The sequence below is a fragment of the Wyeomyia smithii genome, chromosome 2, assembly GCF_029784165.1.
Source record: "Wyeomyia smithii strain HCP4-BCI-WySm-NY-G18 chromosome 2, ASM2978416v1, whole genome shotgun sequence".
NCBI lineage: Eukaryota > Metazoa > Arthropoda > Insecta > Diptera > Culicidae > Wyeomyia > Wyeomyia smithii.
Window position 1 is genome coordinate 129,163,879 of NC_073695.1, and position 19,216 is coordinate 129,183,094.

General features: G+C 36.2%; 3 protein-coding genes across 5 annotated transcripts in view; 1 reads left to right on the forward strand and 2 right to left on the reverse strand.

The window, feature by feature from the left end:
* Nucleotides 1–19,216, reverse strand: part of LOC129725406 (glutamate receptor ionotropic, NMDA 3A-like) — a 167,796-nt gene that overhangs the window by 69,333 nt on the left and 79,247 nt on the right. For all 3 annotated transcript variants that reach the window (XM_055681221.1, XM_055681222.1, XM_055681219.1), the window contains exons 4-5: nucleotides 2,530–2,723; nucleotides 2,337–2,470 (exon numbers count right to left, since the gene is read on the reverse strand). In XM_055681221.1, coding sequence (XP_055537196.1) covers nucleotides 2,337–2,470; nucleotides 2,530–2,723 — 328 coding nt within the window. The remainder of the gene's footprint in view (nucleotides 1–2,336; nucleotides 2,471–2,529; nucleotides 2,724–19,216) is intronic.
* Nucleotides 2,730–16,708, reverse strand: LOC129725407 (uncharacterized). The gene is made up of 2 exons (XM_055681223.1): nucleotides 7,682–16,708; nucleotides 2,730–7,609 (listed from the first exon to the last, which is right to left on the reverse strand). The coding sequence occupies exon 1, from the start codon at nucleotides 14,661–14,663 to the stop codon at nucleotides 13,731–13,733; it is 933 nt and encodes a 310-aa protein (XP_055537198.1). The 5' UTR covers nucleotides 14,664–16,708; the 3' UTR covers nucleotides 2,730–7,609; nucleotides 7,682–13,730.
* On the forward strand, nucleotides 7,016–9,251 carry LOC129725409 (uncharacterized). Its single transcript, XM_055681225.1, has 2 exons — nucleotides 7,016–7,305; nucleotides 7,372–9,251. The coding sequence occupies exons 1-2, from the start codon at nucleotides 7,176–7,178 to the stop codon at nucleotides 7,704–7,706; spliced, it is 465 nt and encodes a 154-aa protein (XP_055537200.1). The 5' UTR covers nucleotides 7,016–7,175; the 3' UTR covers nucleotides 7,707–9,251.

The window sequence follows — 19,216 nt, forward strand, 5'->3', positions numbered from 1 at the left end:
CGAGTGCCGAATAATGTTAAAAATGTTTTTAGAGCCAACACCGTTTGTTGTATTAATAAACAGTCTTTGACAAAGTTGTAGATATTAATTTCGTCCTTCACAAAAAACAAACTCTGTAAACAAATTAAAAAAAAAATTGTTATTTTGATAAACTCTAATATTTTAAACTTAATATCTCCAGATTAGTTAACTATGATTAATTCACCAGCAATATGTAATTTTTGTGGAAAAAATCTGGTTTAAAGGTGATTTTTCAAAGATATTTTAGTTTTGTTGTTATTATATGTTTGTGTTGTTTTTCAATATTTTGGTGTGATCCTATGCTGAAATTCACTGTCAAAAATTTTGCCAAAGACATTATACAAAATGATATGTTCAGCCCATAAGAACATCTTTGCAAAATTTTTGCTAGATGAAAAATGACAGTTGAAAAAATGTATCAAAATTGGGACGTGTTTTATTTAAATACTCTTAGTTTTTGAACGATTCCAAATCAAACAAGTTTTCATTAGGGACTATCCATAAAAAGTTAGGTTTTTTTACGCAGGTTGCATTTTTCTACCACAAGGTATTGACTTCATTCCAATCACGTTTTTCGTTTTAGGACACAAGTAATCATATGTCAGTTATTAAAAGAATTCACATTTTTGGTGTTAATACTGAAAATTTATAACATTGTATGTTGGTTCCAGAATGACCACTATCATATATAGTCAAAGTTCAAACGTTTTGGGACGGTTTTCTACGTTATTTTTCAACTCAATTTTTTTACGAGGTCCCATACACATTAGGAACCTATTCCCCGCGTAAAAAACCTGACATATTTGCGGACATATTTTGGGTGATTTCAGAACTCCGTGGATAAACTTTCATATAAATTCTCGAAAAATGATATAGATATCTCAGCTCCCCGATAAGATTGATATCTTTTTGCATGTAAACTTTCGTCGTAAATCCCGCTTTGCAAGGAAATTTCAGTTCTTGATCAGGATTTCTTTTTATTTGTGTGTTGTAGGGTTTTATCTAAAAATTTTTAGAAAAATTAATTTTTTTGTGATGTTTAATGCGCTCTGGGAGTCAAAAAACTCAATGCAATGCTGACCCGAGTAAAGTTAAACAACAAAACGATAACATGATGTGATGCCTTGTTATCAAGTAAGCCAAATCCTATAGCATGATATTGAATATTTAGATAACAGAGAAAAACAAAATGAATCCAAAAATGCCATGACTTGTTATTCAGATGCCCTGAGAGCTGTTATCTTACTTTATTCTGAACTGAACCTTGCAAAATATTTAAAAACAAACCCCACAAAAATAAAAAAATATATGGAAAAATTTAGGAATCGAACAGAATTGAAAAAAGTGCAAAAGAGTGGGTTTGTGACTGAAAAAAATCATTTTTTCAAAAATCACGTTTGGGCAACCTGAAAGCCGAAATGCTCTACAAATATACATATATACATATATATATATATTTATATATATATATATATATATATATATATATATATATATATATATATATATATATATATATATATATATATATATATATATATATATATATATATATATATATATATATATATATATATATATACATATATATATATATATATATATATATATATATATATATATATATATATATATATATATATATATATATATATATATATATATATATATATATATATATATATATATATATATATACATATATACATATACATATATACATATATATATATATATATATATATATATATATATATATATATATATATATATGTATATATATATATATATATATATATGTATATATATATATATATATATATATATATATATATATATATATATATATATATATATATATATATATATATATATATATATATATGTATATATATATATATATATATATATATATATATATATATATATATATATATATATATATATATATATATATATATATATATATATATATGTATATATATATCTATATATATATATATATATATATATATATATATATATATATATATATATATATATATATATATATATATATATATATATATATATATATATATATATATTTATATGTATATATATATATATACATATATATATATATATATATATATATATATATATATATATATATATATATATATATATATATATATATATATATTATATTATATATATATATATATATATATATATATATATATATATATATATATATATATATATATATATATATATATATATATATATATATATATATATATATATATATATATATATATATATATACTTACTTCAATCTGTTGATTCCTTCTACAATATTTTGCAGTTGGTATTTTTTCATATGTTCCCATAGCATTTTATCACTTTGCTGTACATAGTATTCTGTTGCCGTTGCAATAGGTGCACCAATACGTTGTTTTAATAGCTATAAGATATAAAACAATTTTGTTTTTTCAACTATACTGTTTATATTATAGACTTTACCGGACCGTTGTAGCTGCCTGCTTCGTTGTGGAAAAATAAGCCAGCTATTAACGCAGCGATATTAGCTGTATATGATGCGACGAAGATCACACTAAATCCACCCCAAACGTTAATGAGAAATTTATTGGGCCATGATTTTGGGGCTTTGAAAGCCACTAGATGACCACATAGTAGACCCCACATAACCCATAGAGCTATATCAAAGAATTTTAATAAGAAAATCGCAAAGATAACAGATGAACTGACATTTAATTAAACACAAATCTTCTTGTGTAAAAATTTCAACTGTGTGAAAATTTCAACTGTAGAAAATACTACACAACATACTGCTGTTTCCTTAGCCGTAGCTTGTAGGAAATGGGGCCACAAAAACACTCTTGGGTTCTTGACACTATGGTAACGGGGGTATTTTGGCCCACCTACATATATTGGCCCACCTGGAAACATTTTACGCATTTTTTATGATAAATTTAATGAAAATTGGGGATCTTTGTATGCAACATTGAAATAAGATACCTTCGAAGCGTTTTTGCCTTTCTCCTAGAAAGGTATAACAATCACTGCAAAAACTAAAGGTATAAAAGTGCTCAAAATGGCCGAATGTCGTACATCATTCGACTCAGTTCGACGAGCTGTGCATTTTCTGTATATGGGTGTGTGTGTGTGTATGTGTGTGCATGTGAGTGTGTGTGTAACGCTCTCCCAATCTCACTCGATTTTCTCAGAGATGGCTGGACCGATTTCAATGAAATTAATTGCAAATGAAAGGTCTAGTGGCCCCATAAGACTCTATTGAATTTTATTGTAATCGGATTTTTAACTTAGAGGTTATGTATCAAAATGTAAAAATTACGAAACATCAATATCTTAGAAACTACACAACCGATTTGAACAAAATTAATTTCAAATGAATGGCCTACCTAAAAAACCCTTAACTTTTTAATTTTATGAAGATTGAACTTGTGGTTCAGAAGTTATGGAAAGAAACGTTTTCTGTAGATTATTTAATCTCACTCATGTTTCTCAGAGATGGCTGGACCGATTTTTATAAAATCAGTGTCATATGGAAGGCCTTGTTGCCCCATAAGACCCTATTCATTTTTTTGCAAATTATTACGGATTATTACTTTGCCTGTTATATTTAAAAATGTGAAATCCAGCTATGAAAAGAAACATATTCCGAAAACTACATAAACTCACTCACTTTTCTCAGAAATGGATGACCCGATTTCTACAAAATTAGTGTCAAATGAAAGGTCTAGCTGCCTCATAACACCTTATTGAATTTTGCTGTAATCGGACTGTAACTTCGTTTGTAATGTATCGAAATGTGAAAATCACGAAACTTCATCATTTTAGAAACTACACAACCGATTTGAACAATATTGATATCAGATGAACGGGCTAGTTAAGGGTTAACTGATGAATTATGATTGAACAGTTGGTTTCAAAGTTTGGCTGCCCTATACCTTTTTATTTGATTGTGATCAAACTTAAGCAACCGTTATGTTTTAATTTGTAAAACAACGAAAGTCTATTATCTCAATTGTTACACGACTTATTTGAACATAACTAGTGTCATACAAACGAGTCATTTCTCAAACTTACAAATAACGAACTTCATATCAATTTGATATGTGGTTCAAAAGTTTTGGAAAAAAAAATAAATTCAAAGACTATTCAAATCTATACCTGCTTTTTTTACTAATGTATGCCTGAAGGGCACTGGGTACTGAAATGCCACTGCGACATTCTTGTTGATTGTCTTTTGTGGCGGACCCCGATTGCTGAGCACAGGTTACGGATTGCTCGTACTCATTGATGGAGTAGAGCTGTTTTGTTGTAAACCTGTACCCCAATTAGGTACAACATAGTTGATGAAACTAATTACCTGTTTGGGATTAGAACTCCACACTTGGTATGGAGTTAAAAGGTAACTTCCTAAGAAGTTGTACCTAGAGGAAGCAAAAGCAAAGCAAATGCTCTGAACTCTCTGGTTCAGATTTGCAGAATCGGCAGGTGTCGTTCAACACTACACCGATTTTCTTTAAATGTGAAAAGCGGGACAGTGTCCGGTAAGGAGTCCCGTGATTAGCCGTAGGTCACTACGATTTAGACTAAGTAGCTTTCTGGCGGTTCCAAGGTTCGGATAGATAAACTGTTTAGCTTGTCTACAACCCTGTGCCTGTGTCCATTGGGATACTATTTCTAGCCTTTCCCAAGTTGTAGTTCGCTTTTGATAGCGGAAATGGACGTATCCAGAAACAGCTCGGGGGTTCCAAACAAGTTTGGAATCGCATTTGACGGACTTAAGTGCTAGTAGTGCTGCTTGACTGTCCGATTTTCGCATGTCTGTAGTTGCGTTGCAGATGGCCGAAGTATAGTTTTCCACCTTTGCAACCTTAGAGCGCCAAGCTGCTTGCCATTCATTGTGTCATTTGTGATGAATGGACGAGATATTTTCCCACATTCACAAATGGCCTGCCAAACCATTACCTTGCCGAGCTGCCATACCTGCTTTGATCAATATAAAGGGTGATATTTTTGCTATTCGGTTTTTCGTGTATTCAGATTTGACAGTTCACACGGGAATTCTGACAGCTATCAAAGTCTAATGTACTCAGTTTGGTTTGCCATTTCACTATGAACAGACTTACGCCTGAACAACGCTTACAAATAATCAAATTTTATTACCAAAATGCGTCCTCTGTGAAAAATGTTTTTCGAGCATTTTTACCGAAAAATTGTGTTCAGTGACGAAGCTCATTTCTGGTTAAATGAGTATGTTAATAAGCAAAATTGCCGCATTCGGATCGAAGAGCAACCAGAGGCAATACAAGAATCGCCAATGCACCCAGAAAAATGCACGGTTTGGTGCGGTTTACACGCTGGAGGCATCATTGGTCCGTACTTCTTCAAAGATGATCAAAATCGCAACGTTACGGTCAATGGCGCTCGCTATCGCGCGATGATTTCTGATTTTTTTTTGCCGGAAATGGAAGAGCTGGGTCTTGTGCACATATGATTTCAGGAAGACGGTGCAACGTGCCACACATCGCGCGAATCAATGGTCATATTGCGGAATGAGTTCGGTGAGCAATTCATCTCACGAAATGGACCGGTGAATTGGCCGCCTAGAGCATGCGGCTTAACACCGCTAGATTATTTTTTGTGGGGCTACGTTAAGACTTTTGTCTATGCGGATAAGCTAACAACAATTCCAGCCTTGAATGACAACATTACACGCGTTATTCGCGAGATACCAGCCGAAATGCTCGAAAAAGTGACCCAAGATTGGACTTTTCGTATGAACCATTTAAAACGTAGCCGTGGCCAACATTTGAATGAAATTATCTTTAGAAAGTAAATGGCATAAACCAAATTATCGGCTCAAATAAAGATTTCATACAGCTTTGTAATTTTCATGCGTTTTTTTCAAAGAAAAACCAAATACTATCTGAACGTTTCCGGTATCGCTCATGATTAAATTGTTCGAAATTAAGAGTCATTCCTTCTATTTCGCTATTTCTTAAGCACTAACATTACGTCAAATTTCATATTTTATACTCCAATTACAACATCAATATTTTTGAACCCAAACAATGAAACCCAATATTGAATTTAAGCATTCATTTAAATCTATTTTTACAAATAACAAGTTTGAACGAGAAAGGCTGAGTCTGACCGCTAGGTGGATTAATTTAGGTTTTTTATCATTGTTTTCAGAAAACATTGTCTCCAGATAGCATTAGTTTTTAAATTAAATCACACATATGAACATTCATACCTGATTCGATCCAAAGTCAAGAGAAAGAGGTAAAATTCAAGCTTACTTCGAAGAGCTAATGTAACCATTATGTATACTTTTCAAACAATTGAATATTGTAATATCATCAATATGCTAATAACAGAAATAGTTTGTATACTCTTACAAGCGAAAAAAATTATTTAAGTGGTAATTTAAAGCATGGCCAGAATATGATCGAGCTCATTGAGAGCGAACATATTTTGGTCATGCCAACTCAATGATTATATACAATATGTACAGGCACGGCAGAAGAAAATATATAGAGCTGTTAAGCAGCGGAATATATGCAAACAACACATGGTTTTGGGTTGTGCAGTAGATGTCCATGAACAAGCGAGTGATAACAATTTTTTTTTACATGCGGGTTACTTGAACCTTTCATAAAGGCATAAAAAAACCTCCGAAATCAATCCGACAAAATTTCGCACTACACTAGCACAACTAAACCGTTTTTTCCGTACCTGTATATATTTCATTGATGCCACCTAACCAAGCATTGACAGGTTTTTATTTACCATACGGTCGGTTCGTGTTGGACAAAGCAGCAGCTGGTAATTTACAGGTAATAATTACCTAGTAATTACCTTTAATTTTATTGCTCATGAACGCTATGAAACTTGCTGCAAATGTCTACAAAACTGCTTTAAGCCTGATCCTTTTGATTTCAGATGCCTAAAGTTGTAAAACCTCCACGGCAGAAGAGGTATTCTGAAGCTGACGTGAACAGGTGTTTACACGAAATTGGCCAAGGAGCCTCTGTCCGTAGCGCTGCTAACGGAACCGAGTCCCTCGATCGAAATGTGCATCAAAACAGGACCACCTACTGCTTTAGAAGCGGATGCAGAGATGCAGGATTAAAAAAATGGCCCGGAAGGGACTTCCGGTTACAAAGTACCGTGTGATGAGCAGAGTTTTAAGCTATATCGAACAGAATCCCGAAAAGGGCAACTTCAAAACCGGTAGGCCAAGTAAGTTGACCGAATTCAACGATTTTTCCATTTTTTATGATTCTTACTTATTTCATTTCTATCCAGGTGATTCGTGGTTTATAAGTTTTATGAAGCGGCACAAAGATCTTGCAACTCGGAAGGCGGAAAGTGTCACCAGCGCAAGTGCCAATGTTGTTGAGCAGGATTTGAGGAATTGGTTCCGGGAAGTTTATGGAATGGCCGTGGAGGATAGTATTGATCATCTTCTACGAAAGGCAAAGTGTGTGCTGAATGGCGATGAATCCAGTTTCTATCTTGACCCATCTGCAGATAAGGTGATCGCCTTGCGAGGGGAAAAGAATGTGTACAGAGTTGATCAAGTTCCTGCTAAAAAAAACATAATAGTTATGTTTACCTGCTCTGCTGCTGGAATGTTGTAACCCCCAATGGTTGTTTTACGGTACAAGAAATTTCCTTTGGATGTTATTTGGTGCGTACCCGCAGATTGGGGTATAGGAAAAACAGACTCGGGATGGATGACCGCGGCATGTTTTCTGAAATACGTTAAAAATATCCTTCATCCACAACTGGTTAAAGATGATGCACAATCGGCTGTCTATTACGTAGACGGTCACTCTCCTTACACCGCTTGGGAAACAGCTGATGAATGCCGAAGACTCGGAATCCATCTCGTCTGTCTGTACGCGAACGGTACAAGAATTCTCCAGTCAATCGACGTAGCGGTTTTTGAACCGTTGAAGGCTGCATGGATACGTGTTGTTGACTCATTGAAAATGCCAAACCCCAACAAATATTTGAAGACCGAAAATTTTTTTCCTGCTCCTTCAGGAGGCACTGAAGGACAGCGACAAAAAGGTAATAGAAAACGGATCCAAATGCTGCGGTTTGTTTCCATTTGACGAGAACAGAGTCATTTATTCTAAATGTCTTGGTCGTAAAAAAACACAGGAACCCATGAGAGTTGCAAGTTCAGCTGGTGAAAGCTGTAACCAGTCTCCGCCTGATGTTGGAAATGCAGCTGTAAATTCGGTAGATGAAACCACGGATGGAAACGGTCAGCTATATACATCAAATGACCATTCCGATGTGAAACCATCAGCTGTTTCTAATTTGGTAGAAACAATTCAGGTATTCCGTTTGAAAGCTGAAGAAGTTCTGCATTTGATGGGGCCCAATCGTCGAGAGAGGTATAGAACCAATGATGTCGATTTTGATTCGCAGTACGACTTGATACTTTCTCGGGTTTTTGAGCTGCTCGAGCCTCTGAGTTCCTTATTCCTTCAAAATTAAATCGATACAGCTGCGGTAGGTTCAAATCAACCAAACGATGAAAAGTTAGCCGAATTCTACGCCAAGGACACCAACTCTGTACCGATTGATTATGTTCGTTATTCGCACGATGATTCTCAGCATCACAGTAGCCTGCTCTCCGAGTTTTTGGAGTCTTCGGAAACACCACATCGAAAAGGCAACATGAAATACAAACGTAGAAGACCTGTTGTTCTGACCTCAGGTCGACGACTTCAATATCATAAGGCACTTCAAGAGGAGAAAAAGGCAGCTGGAGAGAAGCAAAGAAAGGGTGATGAACGAAAGAGGAAACGCGAATGTAGAATCGCACAGAAATTGAGGAACAAAAGAACAGATAAGCAAAAACAGCAACGAGGAAATAAGAAACTGAACTAAACTGAATTCAAAGACTGTTATAATTTGTTAAATTTAAATTATGGTTGTTTCTCCAGAAGCAAAGATTCAAAAAAATTTCGGTTAATAGTTTTATAGGCACAGATTTCTGGCAATTTTAGATTCTCTTTTTGCAAATTCTTTAAGCAATCGTGCTAAAATCCAAACTACTCCCCCTCGTCTTGATTGTCCACGTAGATTACGGATGTATTCCACATTTCCACTATTTCTACTCTAAAAAGCTCGATCATTATCTAGATTAAAAATTAACATAATATAAAATACTTTCCCTCGCACGGTTCAAAACAAAGAGGTGGGCCAAAATCAGTTTTGTTGGCTGGCCAAAATAGTGACTTGGTGGTCCAAAATATGTTTTTAACACTCCGTAGAAATTTTGATAATTTTAGGTTATTTTTGCAATAAATTGCATTGTTGAACGATTTATTCCAAAACAGACATTTAGTATTATACAGTGGTATGATTAAACCGTTATTTGTTGTGAAAAAAGAAAGGTTTCTTCAATAAATTGCACAACCACATCCTAAAGCTGGCCAAAATACCCCCGTTACCCTAGTACAGTGTTTTAGCGTTTTGAATCAATGATCATTCATGGTTAGACTACTGTGCAGATCATATCATCGGCAGACAAAGGTGCAGAATCTTGGTAAGGTGTGACTTAAGCAGGTATTAGGCGGAGCAAATGTTTGCTATTTTTGGTACCGTTTTTATTTGTCTTATGCTTGCTTTGGGCTTGAAAAATGGTTTCCTCACCCAGGCGGTTTCAAACTCGCGATTACCGATATCCAGATAATTGGACAGCCTCGTGGATTACACTGGTCGACAAAATGAAAAAAACAATGCATTCCAAAAGCTCAAACCGGGAAAAGAAAGATTATAGCTACTCAACCATTCTTATGAACTTTAGTTAATTAAGGGGTTATATACCTTTTGAGTTTTCAAAAAACCGGAAATATTTTTATTACATTATCTTCAAATACAACATCTTGAGAACATTATGATAAGATATGAGCAATAGGAAGAAAGTTAGAGCGATTTGCAACGCACCGCGCCACGGCCGCATAAGCTAAACTTGAAACTTTACACGCGATTATCTCGGAATAGTGTTTTCCGGAAAATGACTTTGCCGTGATCCTGATTGCGGGGAAAACTACTGAACCGATTTCCTTCATCTTTTTTTTTTAATTTTCGTTTTAAAATTCTCCGGTCCTTGAACGATCGCTTTTTGAAACATACAGTTACATTTTGCCGCAAAAATTTGTTTAATGAAATTTTTTGCGCTCAAAACGTGCATTTTTTGAGAAAAACGTTCCCGTTTGCACTGAAAACAAAATACTCATAAAAGCGATCGTTCAAGGACCCGGCACACTTCTAAACTAATGAAACAATATGAGTTTTTTGATTTCGGTTGATCCGCTGAGGATCACCGCAAGCCTCTGCAAAAAAATAGCGTTTCGGGGAAACGGCCATTACTCCAGTATTAATTGGTATATCTCAAAACCAAACGTATTTTCTTGTTGTTGATAAACTGTACTTTCAGAAAAATACCACTTTGATGCAATGAAAGTGGTGCTATGCACTTAAAAAAAATTCAAACTTCCCTCCCTTTTGTCGACCAAAAAGGTATATAACCCCTTAAGTCTCTGAAAATGAGGTAGTGGCTAGAGACACGAAAATTCACAAAAATGGTTGATATTGCAGGAATGGTTGAATGCCTAAAAGGTCTAAATTCAAGGTTCCAATTATCTGGTTTCTGGAATACAGAAACCAGCCAAAATGATCTAATACCACCATGGGTATTTTCGCAATCCCGAAATTGAAAATTTTCTTCAATATCACAAGGTACTAAATAAAAAAAAGGTCGCAGTACTTAATAAAAAAAATATAATTTTTCTCAAAAAATAATCATAACGAACCTTCGAATCTTTTTTTTTAAGGGTGGGATTTGTTAGTAGCTTAAGTATTTATGATAAATATTAGTAAGTAATGAGTATGTATGTCCAATCACAAATGGTGGTTAAAAATTTGTAATTTTAATTGTTAGGATTTGTTTGCTTTCGCAATTAGGACTTATCGTTAGTAGGGATTTGAACCTACTTGTTAGAAAGGGAAAGGTAAACTTATAACTAACTTAATTGCTAACTTATTGGCTATAAAGAGAGCTTATCGTAGCAATAGAGAATTGCAACCAGATTGATTTTGTCGAAAATTGTTAATAATTTTATTTGACATAGCTTCTAATGGTTCACCACCAGTAAGTCTATGTAATTCGAGTGTACCAAACCAAGGAGGACGCTTCAAAATCATTTTCAGAATTTTATTCTGAATCCTTTGGATCGTTTTCTTTCTTGTTGAACAGCAACTTGACCAGATCGGTACAGCATAAAGCATTGCTGGTCTTAAAATTTGTTTGTTCTTAAAACAAAGTTTAGAATTCCTGTTGATGAGATGATATAAACATCATGTATATTTGATGCACTTGGCTTGTATACTCTCAATGTGCTCTTTGAAAATAAGTTTTTTATCGTAAATTAGTCCCAAGTACTTAACCTTGTCAGACCAACTTAAAATAACCCCATTCATCTTGACAACGTGATTATTGTTTGGCTTGAGGAAAGAAGCCCTAGGCTTATGCGGAAAAATTATCATTTGAGTTTTAGAAGCATTGGGAGAGATTTTCCACTTTTGCGAGTAGGAAGAAAAAATATCTGAACTTTTCTGCAATCGACTGCATATGACACGAAGACTTTTTCCTTTTACGGAAATGCTTATGTCATCGCAGAACAATGACTTTGTGCATCCTGGAGGCAAATCAGGAAGATCTGAAGTGAATATGTTGTACAGGACTGGACCCAAGACTGAACCTTGAGGTACACCTGCTCTGACAGAAAATCTATCAGATTTTGAATTCTGAAAGACAACCTGCAGAGTTCGATCAGTAAGATATTTTTTTTTTAATTTTGATTAGGAAAATTGGAAAATTTCGCAATCAAACCATTATGCCAAACACTGTCGAAGGCTTTTTCTATGTCTAAAAGAGCAGCTCCAGTGGAATAACCTTCAGATTTGTTAGCTCGTATCTGAGCAATTGATGAGTAGTGGAAAGCCACTGGCGAAATCCAAACTGTTCATCTGCAAAAATTGAATTTTAGTTGATGTGTGACATCATTCTGTTAAGAATAATTCTCTCAAACAGTTTACTTTTTAATGAAAGCAAACTGATTGGTCGATAACTTGAAACTTCAGCTGGATTCCTATCCGGTTTTAAAATGGGAGTAATTTTTGCATTTTTCCATAATTTGGGATAAAATGCAATTTTGAAGTAGCAATTGAAAATGTTCACTAAAAATTCCATTGTGCTCTCAGGGAGATGTTTGATTAGTATATTAAAGATTCCATCGTCACCAGGTGCATTCATATTTTTGAAATTTTTAATAATTGATTTAATCTTATTCAAGCTAGTTTCAATTGTTTCTGCAGGTAAAAAATTCTGGGAAGATATTAAATCAAATTGACGTGTGACTCATTTTCAATTGGACTCACAACATTCAAATTTGAGTTATGAACACTCTCAAACTGTTGAGCAAGTCTTTGAGCCTTTTGTTCATTGGATACAAGAAAACGTTCACCATCTTTTAAAACTGGAATAGGCTTTGAAGGTTTCTTAAGAATCTCCGACAGCCTCCAAAAGGGTTTTGAATATGGTTTCAATTTTTCAACTTTAGCCTCGAAATTTTGATTTCTCAGAAGAGTAAATCTATGTTTAATCTCTTTCATCTTTATAAATAGTTTTAAAAACAGGGTCACGAGAACGTTGATATTGACGTCTGCGGACATTTTTCAAACGAATTAGAAGTTGAAGATTTTCGTCAATTATTGGTGAATCAAATTTCACTTGAGCCTTTGGAACAGAATAATTCCTGGCATCAAAAATTGCACATTTTAATGCTTCCAAAGCGGAATCAATATTCACTTCGTTTTGCAAATCAAGCTCATTATTGAACTTTCTCTCAATATGAGTTTTGTATCTTTCCCAATTAGCCTTGTTATAATTAAAAACAGAGCTCATAGGTTTAAAACTGATTCATGTGATAAAGAAAAAGTTATTGGAAGATGGTCAGAATCAAAGTCAGCATGTGTGATCAAATCACTACATACATGACTTTGATCTGTTAACACCAAATCAATTGTTGATGGGTTTCTTACCGAAGAAAAGCATGTAGGACTATTCGGAGACAAAATAGAATAGTATCCTGAAGAACAATCATTGAATAAAATTTTGCCATTGGAATTACTTTGAGAATTATTCCATGATCGATGTTCAGCGTTAAAATCGCCGATTATAAAAAAAATCCGAACGATTTCTGGTGAGTTTTTGCAAATCACCTTTAAAATAATTTTTGTGCTCGCGTGTGCATGGTAAATATGCTGCGGCAATAAATAAAATCCCAAATTCAGTTTAAACTTCAATTCCCAAAGTTTCAATAACTTTCGTCTCAAGATGGGGAAGAGCACGATGTTTGATTCGGCGATGAATAACAATTGCAACTCCACCGCCGGAACCCTGAATCCTATCATATCTATGAACCACGTAATTGGGATCATATTTTAATGTGATGGTAGGTTTCAAAAATGTTTCAGTAATAATTGCAATATGCACATTATTTACTGTTAAAAAATTAAAAAGCTCATTCTCATTGGCCTTCAATGAGCGAGCATTCCAATTTAAAATTTTGATCGGTTTATTTAAAACCATTGCTAAATTTTAAATTAAAAACGATTTTAATTGTAAAATTTGTACCTATTTGAATGGCTTCAAACATTGATTTTGCCTGCAACATGGCGTTCATGAGTTCGAATATTGCCTGTTGCAGGAAAGGCAGTTTACCTGTCCTAATAGGCCCCAGGCAGGTGACATTAGAAAAAAATATTTTCGGTAGCAATATTAGCTGGGGTAATAGGTGTACATTTTTTTTCCACCGTGTTTTGCTTTTTTTTTCCTCATCTATTACCGTGTTTTGCTTACCTCCCATATTAACGGTCATTTTCGAACTACCAACATTAGGCGGTAGAATGTTCGATCTACCTGCAACCTGTGCATATGTTAAACGAGTATGCAAAGGAGTAGAAGAAGTGGGCGTTACTGGTACGCTTGGAGAATTTTGTTTTGAAGTTTGTTTTGACTGGGAAATTGATATTTGTTTACCTTGCCTTGCCTTAACAATTGCTAAACGGACTGGGCATTGGTAAAAATTTGACATATGGTTGCCGTTACGATTCGCACAGCAAAAATTTTTACTTTCTTTCACAGGACATGTGTCCTTTTTTTGAGAAGAGTCTCCACAAATGAGGCATTTTTGGTCCATGTTACAGAACTTTGAACCATGGCCATAACGTTGGCAAATACGGCATTGGGTGATATGCTTTTCACCTCCGCCAAACTTCCTATAAACTTCCCACTTTACACGCACGTTATAAAAAGCATGTGCTCCAGTTCGCTGACTGTTTTCGCCTCGTGATTTTTGTTTCATTAGAATTACTTGGGTAGGGGCTATGCCAAGTAATTCTGTTAAAGTAAGTTTGATCTCATCAATGGTTTGATCGTTGGTGAGACCTTTCAATACGACCTTAAACGGCTTGGCGCTCTTAGTGTCATATGTAAAAAATGTATACATCTTTTCGGTTAAATACTGAATAAGACAATTACGACCCTTAATAGAATCGGCTAATAAGCGGTATTCGCCTCTACGACCAGTTTGATAGGTTACTTTAACTTCAGAAACAAACGTTTAAAGTTCCTTTTTGAAAATATTGAATTCAGAAGAGATAGTTACCACAATAGGTGGAACTTTCTCCTTTTTAAAAATTTTACATTTTGTATAGTTTCATTACTAATAACTTCCATTTCACCAGCTTCTTGCTCAGGCAAAATATCAAAAGGATTGTCACTACAGACACTCGAAGTGTCAGAAAGAGATGCCTCTCTTTTCCTCCCCGCAGCGATGCGTTGTTTCTTTTTTCGTCCAGTCATTTCAGGTGATACGAAAAAAGTTAAAACAAATGTTAAATTCAACAGTAGGTAGTCTTGAGAAAGACTAATGGGAAATAACTTTCAGGTAGTCTTTAATAGGCACACTGACAAAACACAAACTTTGGAGCTATAGGCAGTCAAATACCAGTCCACAAGCAACCGAAAACACGTCTGATCTGTAGGACAGTTCAAGACGCACTGAACCTTCGAATCTTATTTTGACTTCTCTCAGGCGTAAAGCCGTTGTTGTGAATTGTTCTTGCATCCTTTTCACAAACTCCTTCCAGTGCATCACCTGGACCTTTACCATGACATGTAGCAAAAAAGCTCTACTCTGCTTCTAATCCGAATTCTCTTCTCTTGATCCATCCGAAAATAAATGAATGATTGAGTTATGCAAATTATGTTTCATATGATTATGATTTGCAAACTCTATGATTGCCGATTGATCTTGTATAGGGTAGGGAACGGCTTAAGCAGCAGCGCCTATTTTAATCAGTCTAAGAAAACAGGCCTCGAACTCCTGCATTTTGATCAATATCGACAATTTCTATTATGGAAACAAAAACTTTGATTGTCTAGCTGTCTTACGAATATAAGAAATACCGTTAATCACAAAGAATTCGGTGAACAATAACAATTGAAACAAATCGACCTATATTGCAGTCATTCAGGAGCCACTTCGGGTGCTGAAAAAAAAAAAACGCCTGCAAAACATATGGAAACTGCCTAAAATAGGTTCGGGGTGATTGGAATAGTGTCCCCCGATTGGTAATTTTGATTGATGATTGCTTAGTTTTACAATCTGAAAACAAGTTCTGACAGAGAAAACGATAGCGAACAGATTGATATACTACTGTTTGAGTTTAACCCAACATATTTCGAGTATTTCGTCTGAATACACAGGTGGTTCCTAAAGCTGTTTAGAATATTTTCCCTACCCTACATTAAAATTCCAGGTTTATTTTTATTATATATTGCAAATGAACAGAATAACAATACACGAGTTATCGTACGGGTGTTTTTTTTGTCGATTAGTTCTTGTGCTGCGCGATAAAAATAGCCTGTTATATATCGGCAGAAACATCTGCACACTGGTAGGGGCAGGCTACCCCGCCAGTGATTCGATACGCAGCTGATATATCAGCTAGAATAATTCTCCCGCACCGCTGTTACCCCGCTAGCAGCACGGACCATCATACGATCGAGCGAGTGGAAGTCAACTACAAGTGGCACCTACAAGGTCGCGTGTAGGACACGGCCACTGTGCCACAACACGAAGCTGGATCGTCATTGTTTGTTCTGCGGAGCCGCTCGATTAATCCTACTATCAGCCGTGAGGTCGTGACTTAGACGTTCGGTGAAGTATTACCTTTAGAATTTTTACTATTATTATCAATATTATTACTATGTTATAATAATATTATTAATATTATTATTGATATTATTATTGTTATTATTATTATTATTACTATAATTATTATTATTATTATTATTATTACTATTGTTATTAGTATTAGTATTACTGTCCTTTTTTTATTTGATCCCATATTCGAATATTTATCGTTTGTGTGCGGTAGAGCGTAACGCTCCCGCAAAATGGACGACATGCAGGTGCAACTTTTCCTGGAAGTGGAAACAAACGGGGAAGAAATTGAAATTTCTCCCATCAGCTCACCCCTACCTTCCCCTGTGCCCTCCCCTTTGCCAAGTCCTGTACCAAGAGTACCGGAAGTACGGGTAAAAGCTTACCCAGATGCCGCTGGCGGTCCCTACGTTGTTTACTTCCGGCCCATAAAGAAGCCATTGAATATTATTCAAATTGGCAAGGACCTGGCAAAACATTTTTCGGCCGTAACCGAGATTACGAAGGTGAGGCCGAACAAACTGCGAGTTGTCGTGAGTAGCTTGAAGCAAGCAAACGAAATTGCTGGCTACGAGCTCTTCACGAGAGAGTATCGCGTGTACATCCCTGCCAAGGATGTAGAAATCGACGGTGTGGTTACCGAGGGGAATCTCACTGTCGATGACATTTTGCGTCATGGAGTTGGCTGTTTTAAAAACCCCTTGATGCTAAGTGTAAAGATACTGGATTGCAAGCAATTGCATTCAGTATCCATTGAAGAAGGGAAGAAGAAATTCCTCCCTTCGGATTCCTTCCGAGTAACATTCGCCGGATCCGCGCTGCCGAACTACGTCCGCTTGGACAGGGTTCGTCTACCTGTACGCCTGTTCGTACCGCGGGTCATGCATTGCCAAAACTGTAAGCAGTTAGGTCACACAGCCACCTACTGCTGCAACAAGGCACGCTGTAGCAAGTGCGGAGGCAATCATGCTGAGAACGCTTGCAGTGGGGATACTGAAAAGTGTCTTTATTGCGAGGGAACTCGGCATGACCTTCCGGCATGTCCCGCGTATAAACAGCGCGAGGAAAAAATTAAGCGTTCCCTTAAGGAACGATCAAAGCGCTCTTTTGCAGAAATGCTTAAGAGGGCTGAGCCACCCTCGACAGGAAACATCTTTTCCTTTTTGCCAACCGATGAGGGTACATCTGACGATCCCGTCGAAGGGTGTTCTTATGCCTTGCCAGAGGGATCTAGGAAGAGGAGAATGCTCAACTCTCCTAATCTTTCTCGTAAAGGTCGTAAGATAACCCCTAGCAGAATGACCAATAAGACAACACAAAAAGGAAGCGGTGAAGAAAAACCGAAGCAAGTACCCCCCGGTTTTAATTTCAAATCAAACCAGGAGTACCCACCGCTTCCTGGGGCACCAAAAACCCCTCGTGCACCCATTTCTCGATCAGAAGACATAAAAGAAACAGGGTTCATAAAATTCTCTGATATTGTGGACTGGATATTTAAAACATTCAACATACCAGATCCCCTTCAAAACATTCTTCTTGCCCTTCTCCCTACAGTGAAAACCTTTTTGAAGCAACTCACAGCAACTTGGCCCCTCATTTCAGCTATCGTATCTTTCGATGACTAATACGTCGAAAGAGGTTAGGAATTTTGTCACTGTGTTACAGTGGAACTGCAGAAGTATCATCCCCAAATTTGATTTATTTTCACATTTGATAAACACATAAAATTGTGATGCGTTCGCGCTTTGTGAAACTTTTCTCAATTAAAATGACCAACTTGATTTCCACAATTTTAACATCATTCGTCGAGATCGAGACTCACACGGTGGAGGGGTACTTTTAGGGATCAAAAAGTGCTATTCTTTTTTCAGAATCGACCTCCCCTCGATCTCGAATATTGAAGTTGGTGCCATTCAAACGAATATGAATGGAAAAGACCTTTGCCTTGTTTCGTTATATATTCCCCCATCCGCGCGGATTGAACAGAAGCAACTCCTCGATATAGCAGAATTGCTTCCCGCACCTTTTTTGATTTTGGGAGATTTTAACTCTCACTGTTCGCTATGGGGGTCGCTGTACGACGACAACCGATCTTCTTTAATTTGTAACTTGATCGACGACTTCAATATGACACTTTTGAATACTGGGGAAGCGACACGTGTACCTAATCCTCCAGCACGTGAAAGCGTGCTTGACCTATCCCTCTGCTCGACATCACTAGCGTTAGATTGCCAGTGGAAAGTAATCAACGACCCCCACGGTAGTGATCATCTTCCAATCGTTATATCAATTGCTAATGGTTCAACTCCCCCGAACCCAATCAATATTTCCTACGACCTTACACGTAATATTGATTGGAAGCGTTATGAGTCTATTATAGCGGAATCTATCGAGACTCACGAGGAACTTTCTCCGGAGGAAGAATACACGTTCTTAGCTGGCTTGATAATCGACGCCGCGACGCATGCTCAGACGAAACCGATACCCGGGGTAACGATTAGACAACGCCCTCCCAACAAATGATGGGACAAAGAGTGCTCTGAGCTGTACGCGCGAAGGTCCGCGGCGTATAAGGACTACCGGGAGTACGGCACTGTCAGCCTACTACGAAAGTACGAGGCACTGGGCAGGCAGATGAAGAGCTTAGTAAAGGCGAAAAAACGCGGGTACTGGCGGCGGTTCGTAAACGCGTTGTCGAGGGAAACAGCGATGAGCACTCTTTGGGATACCGCCAGGCGCATGCGGAACCGTGACGTTTCGAATGAGAGTGAGGAGTATTCAGATCGCTGGATACTTGATTTTGCCAAAAAGGTCTGTCCGGACTCTGTACC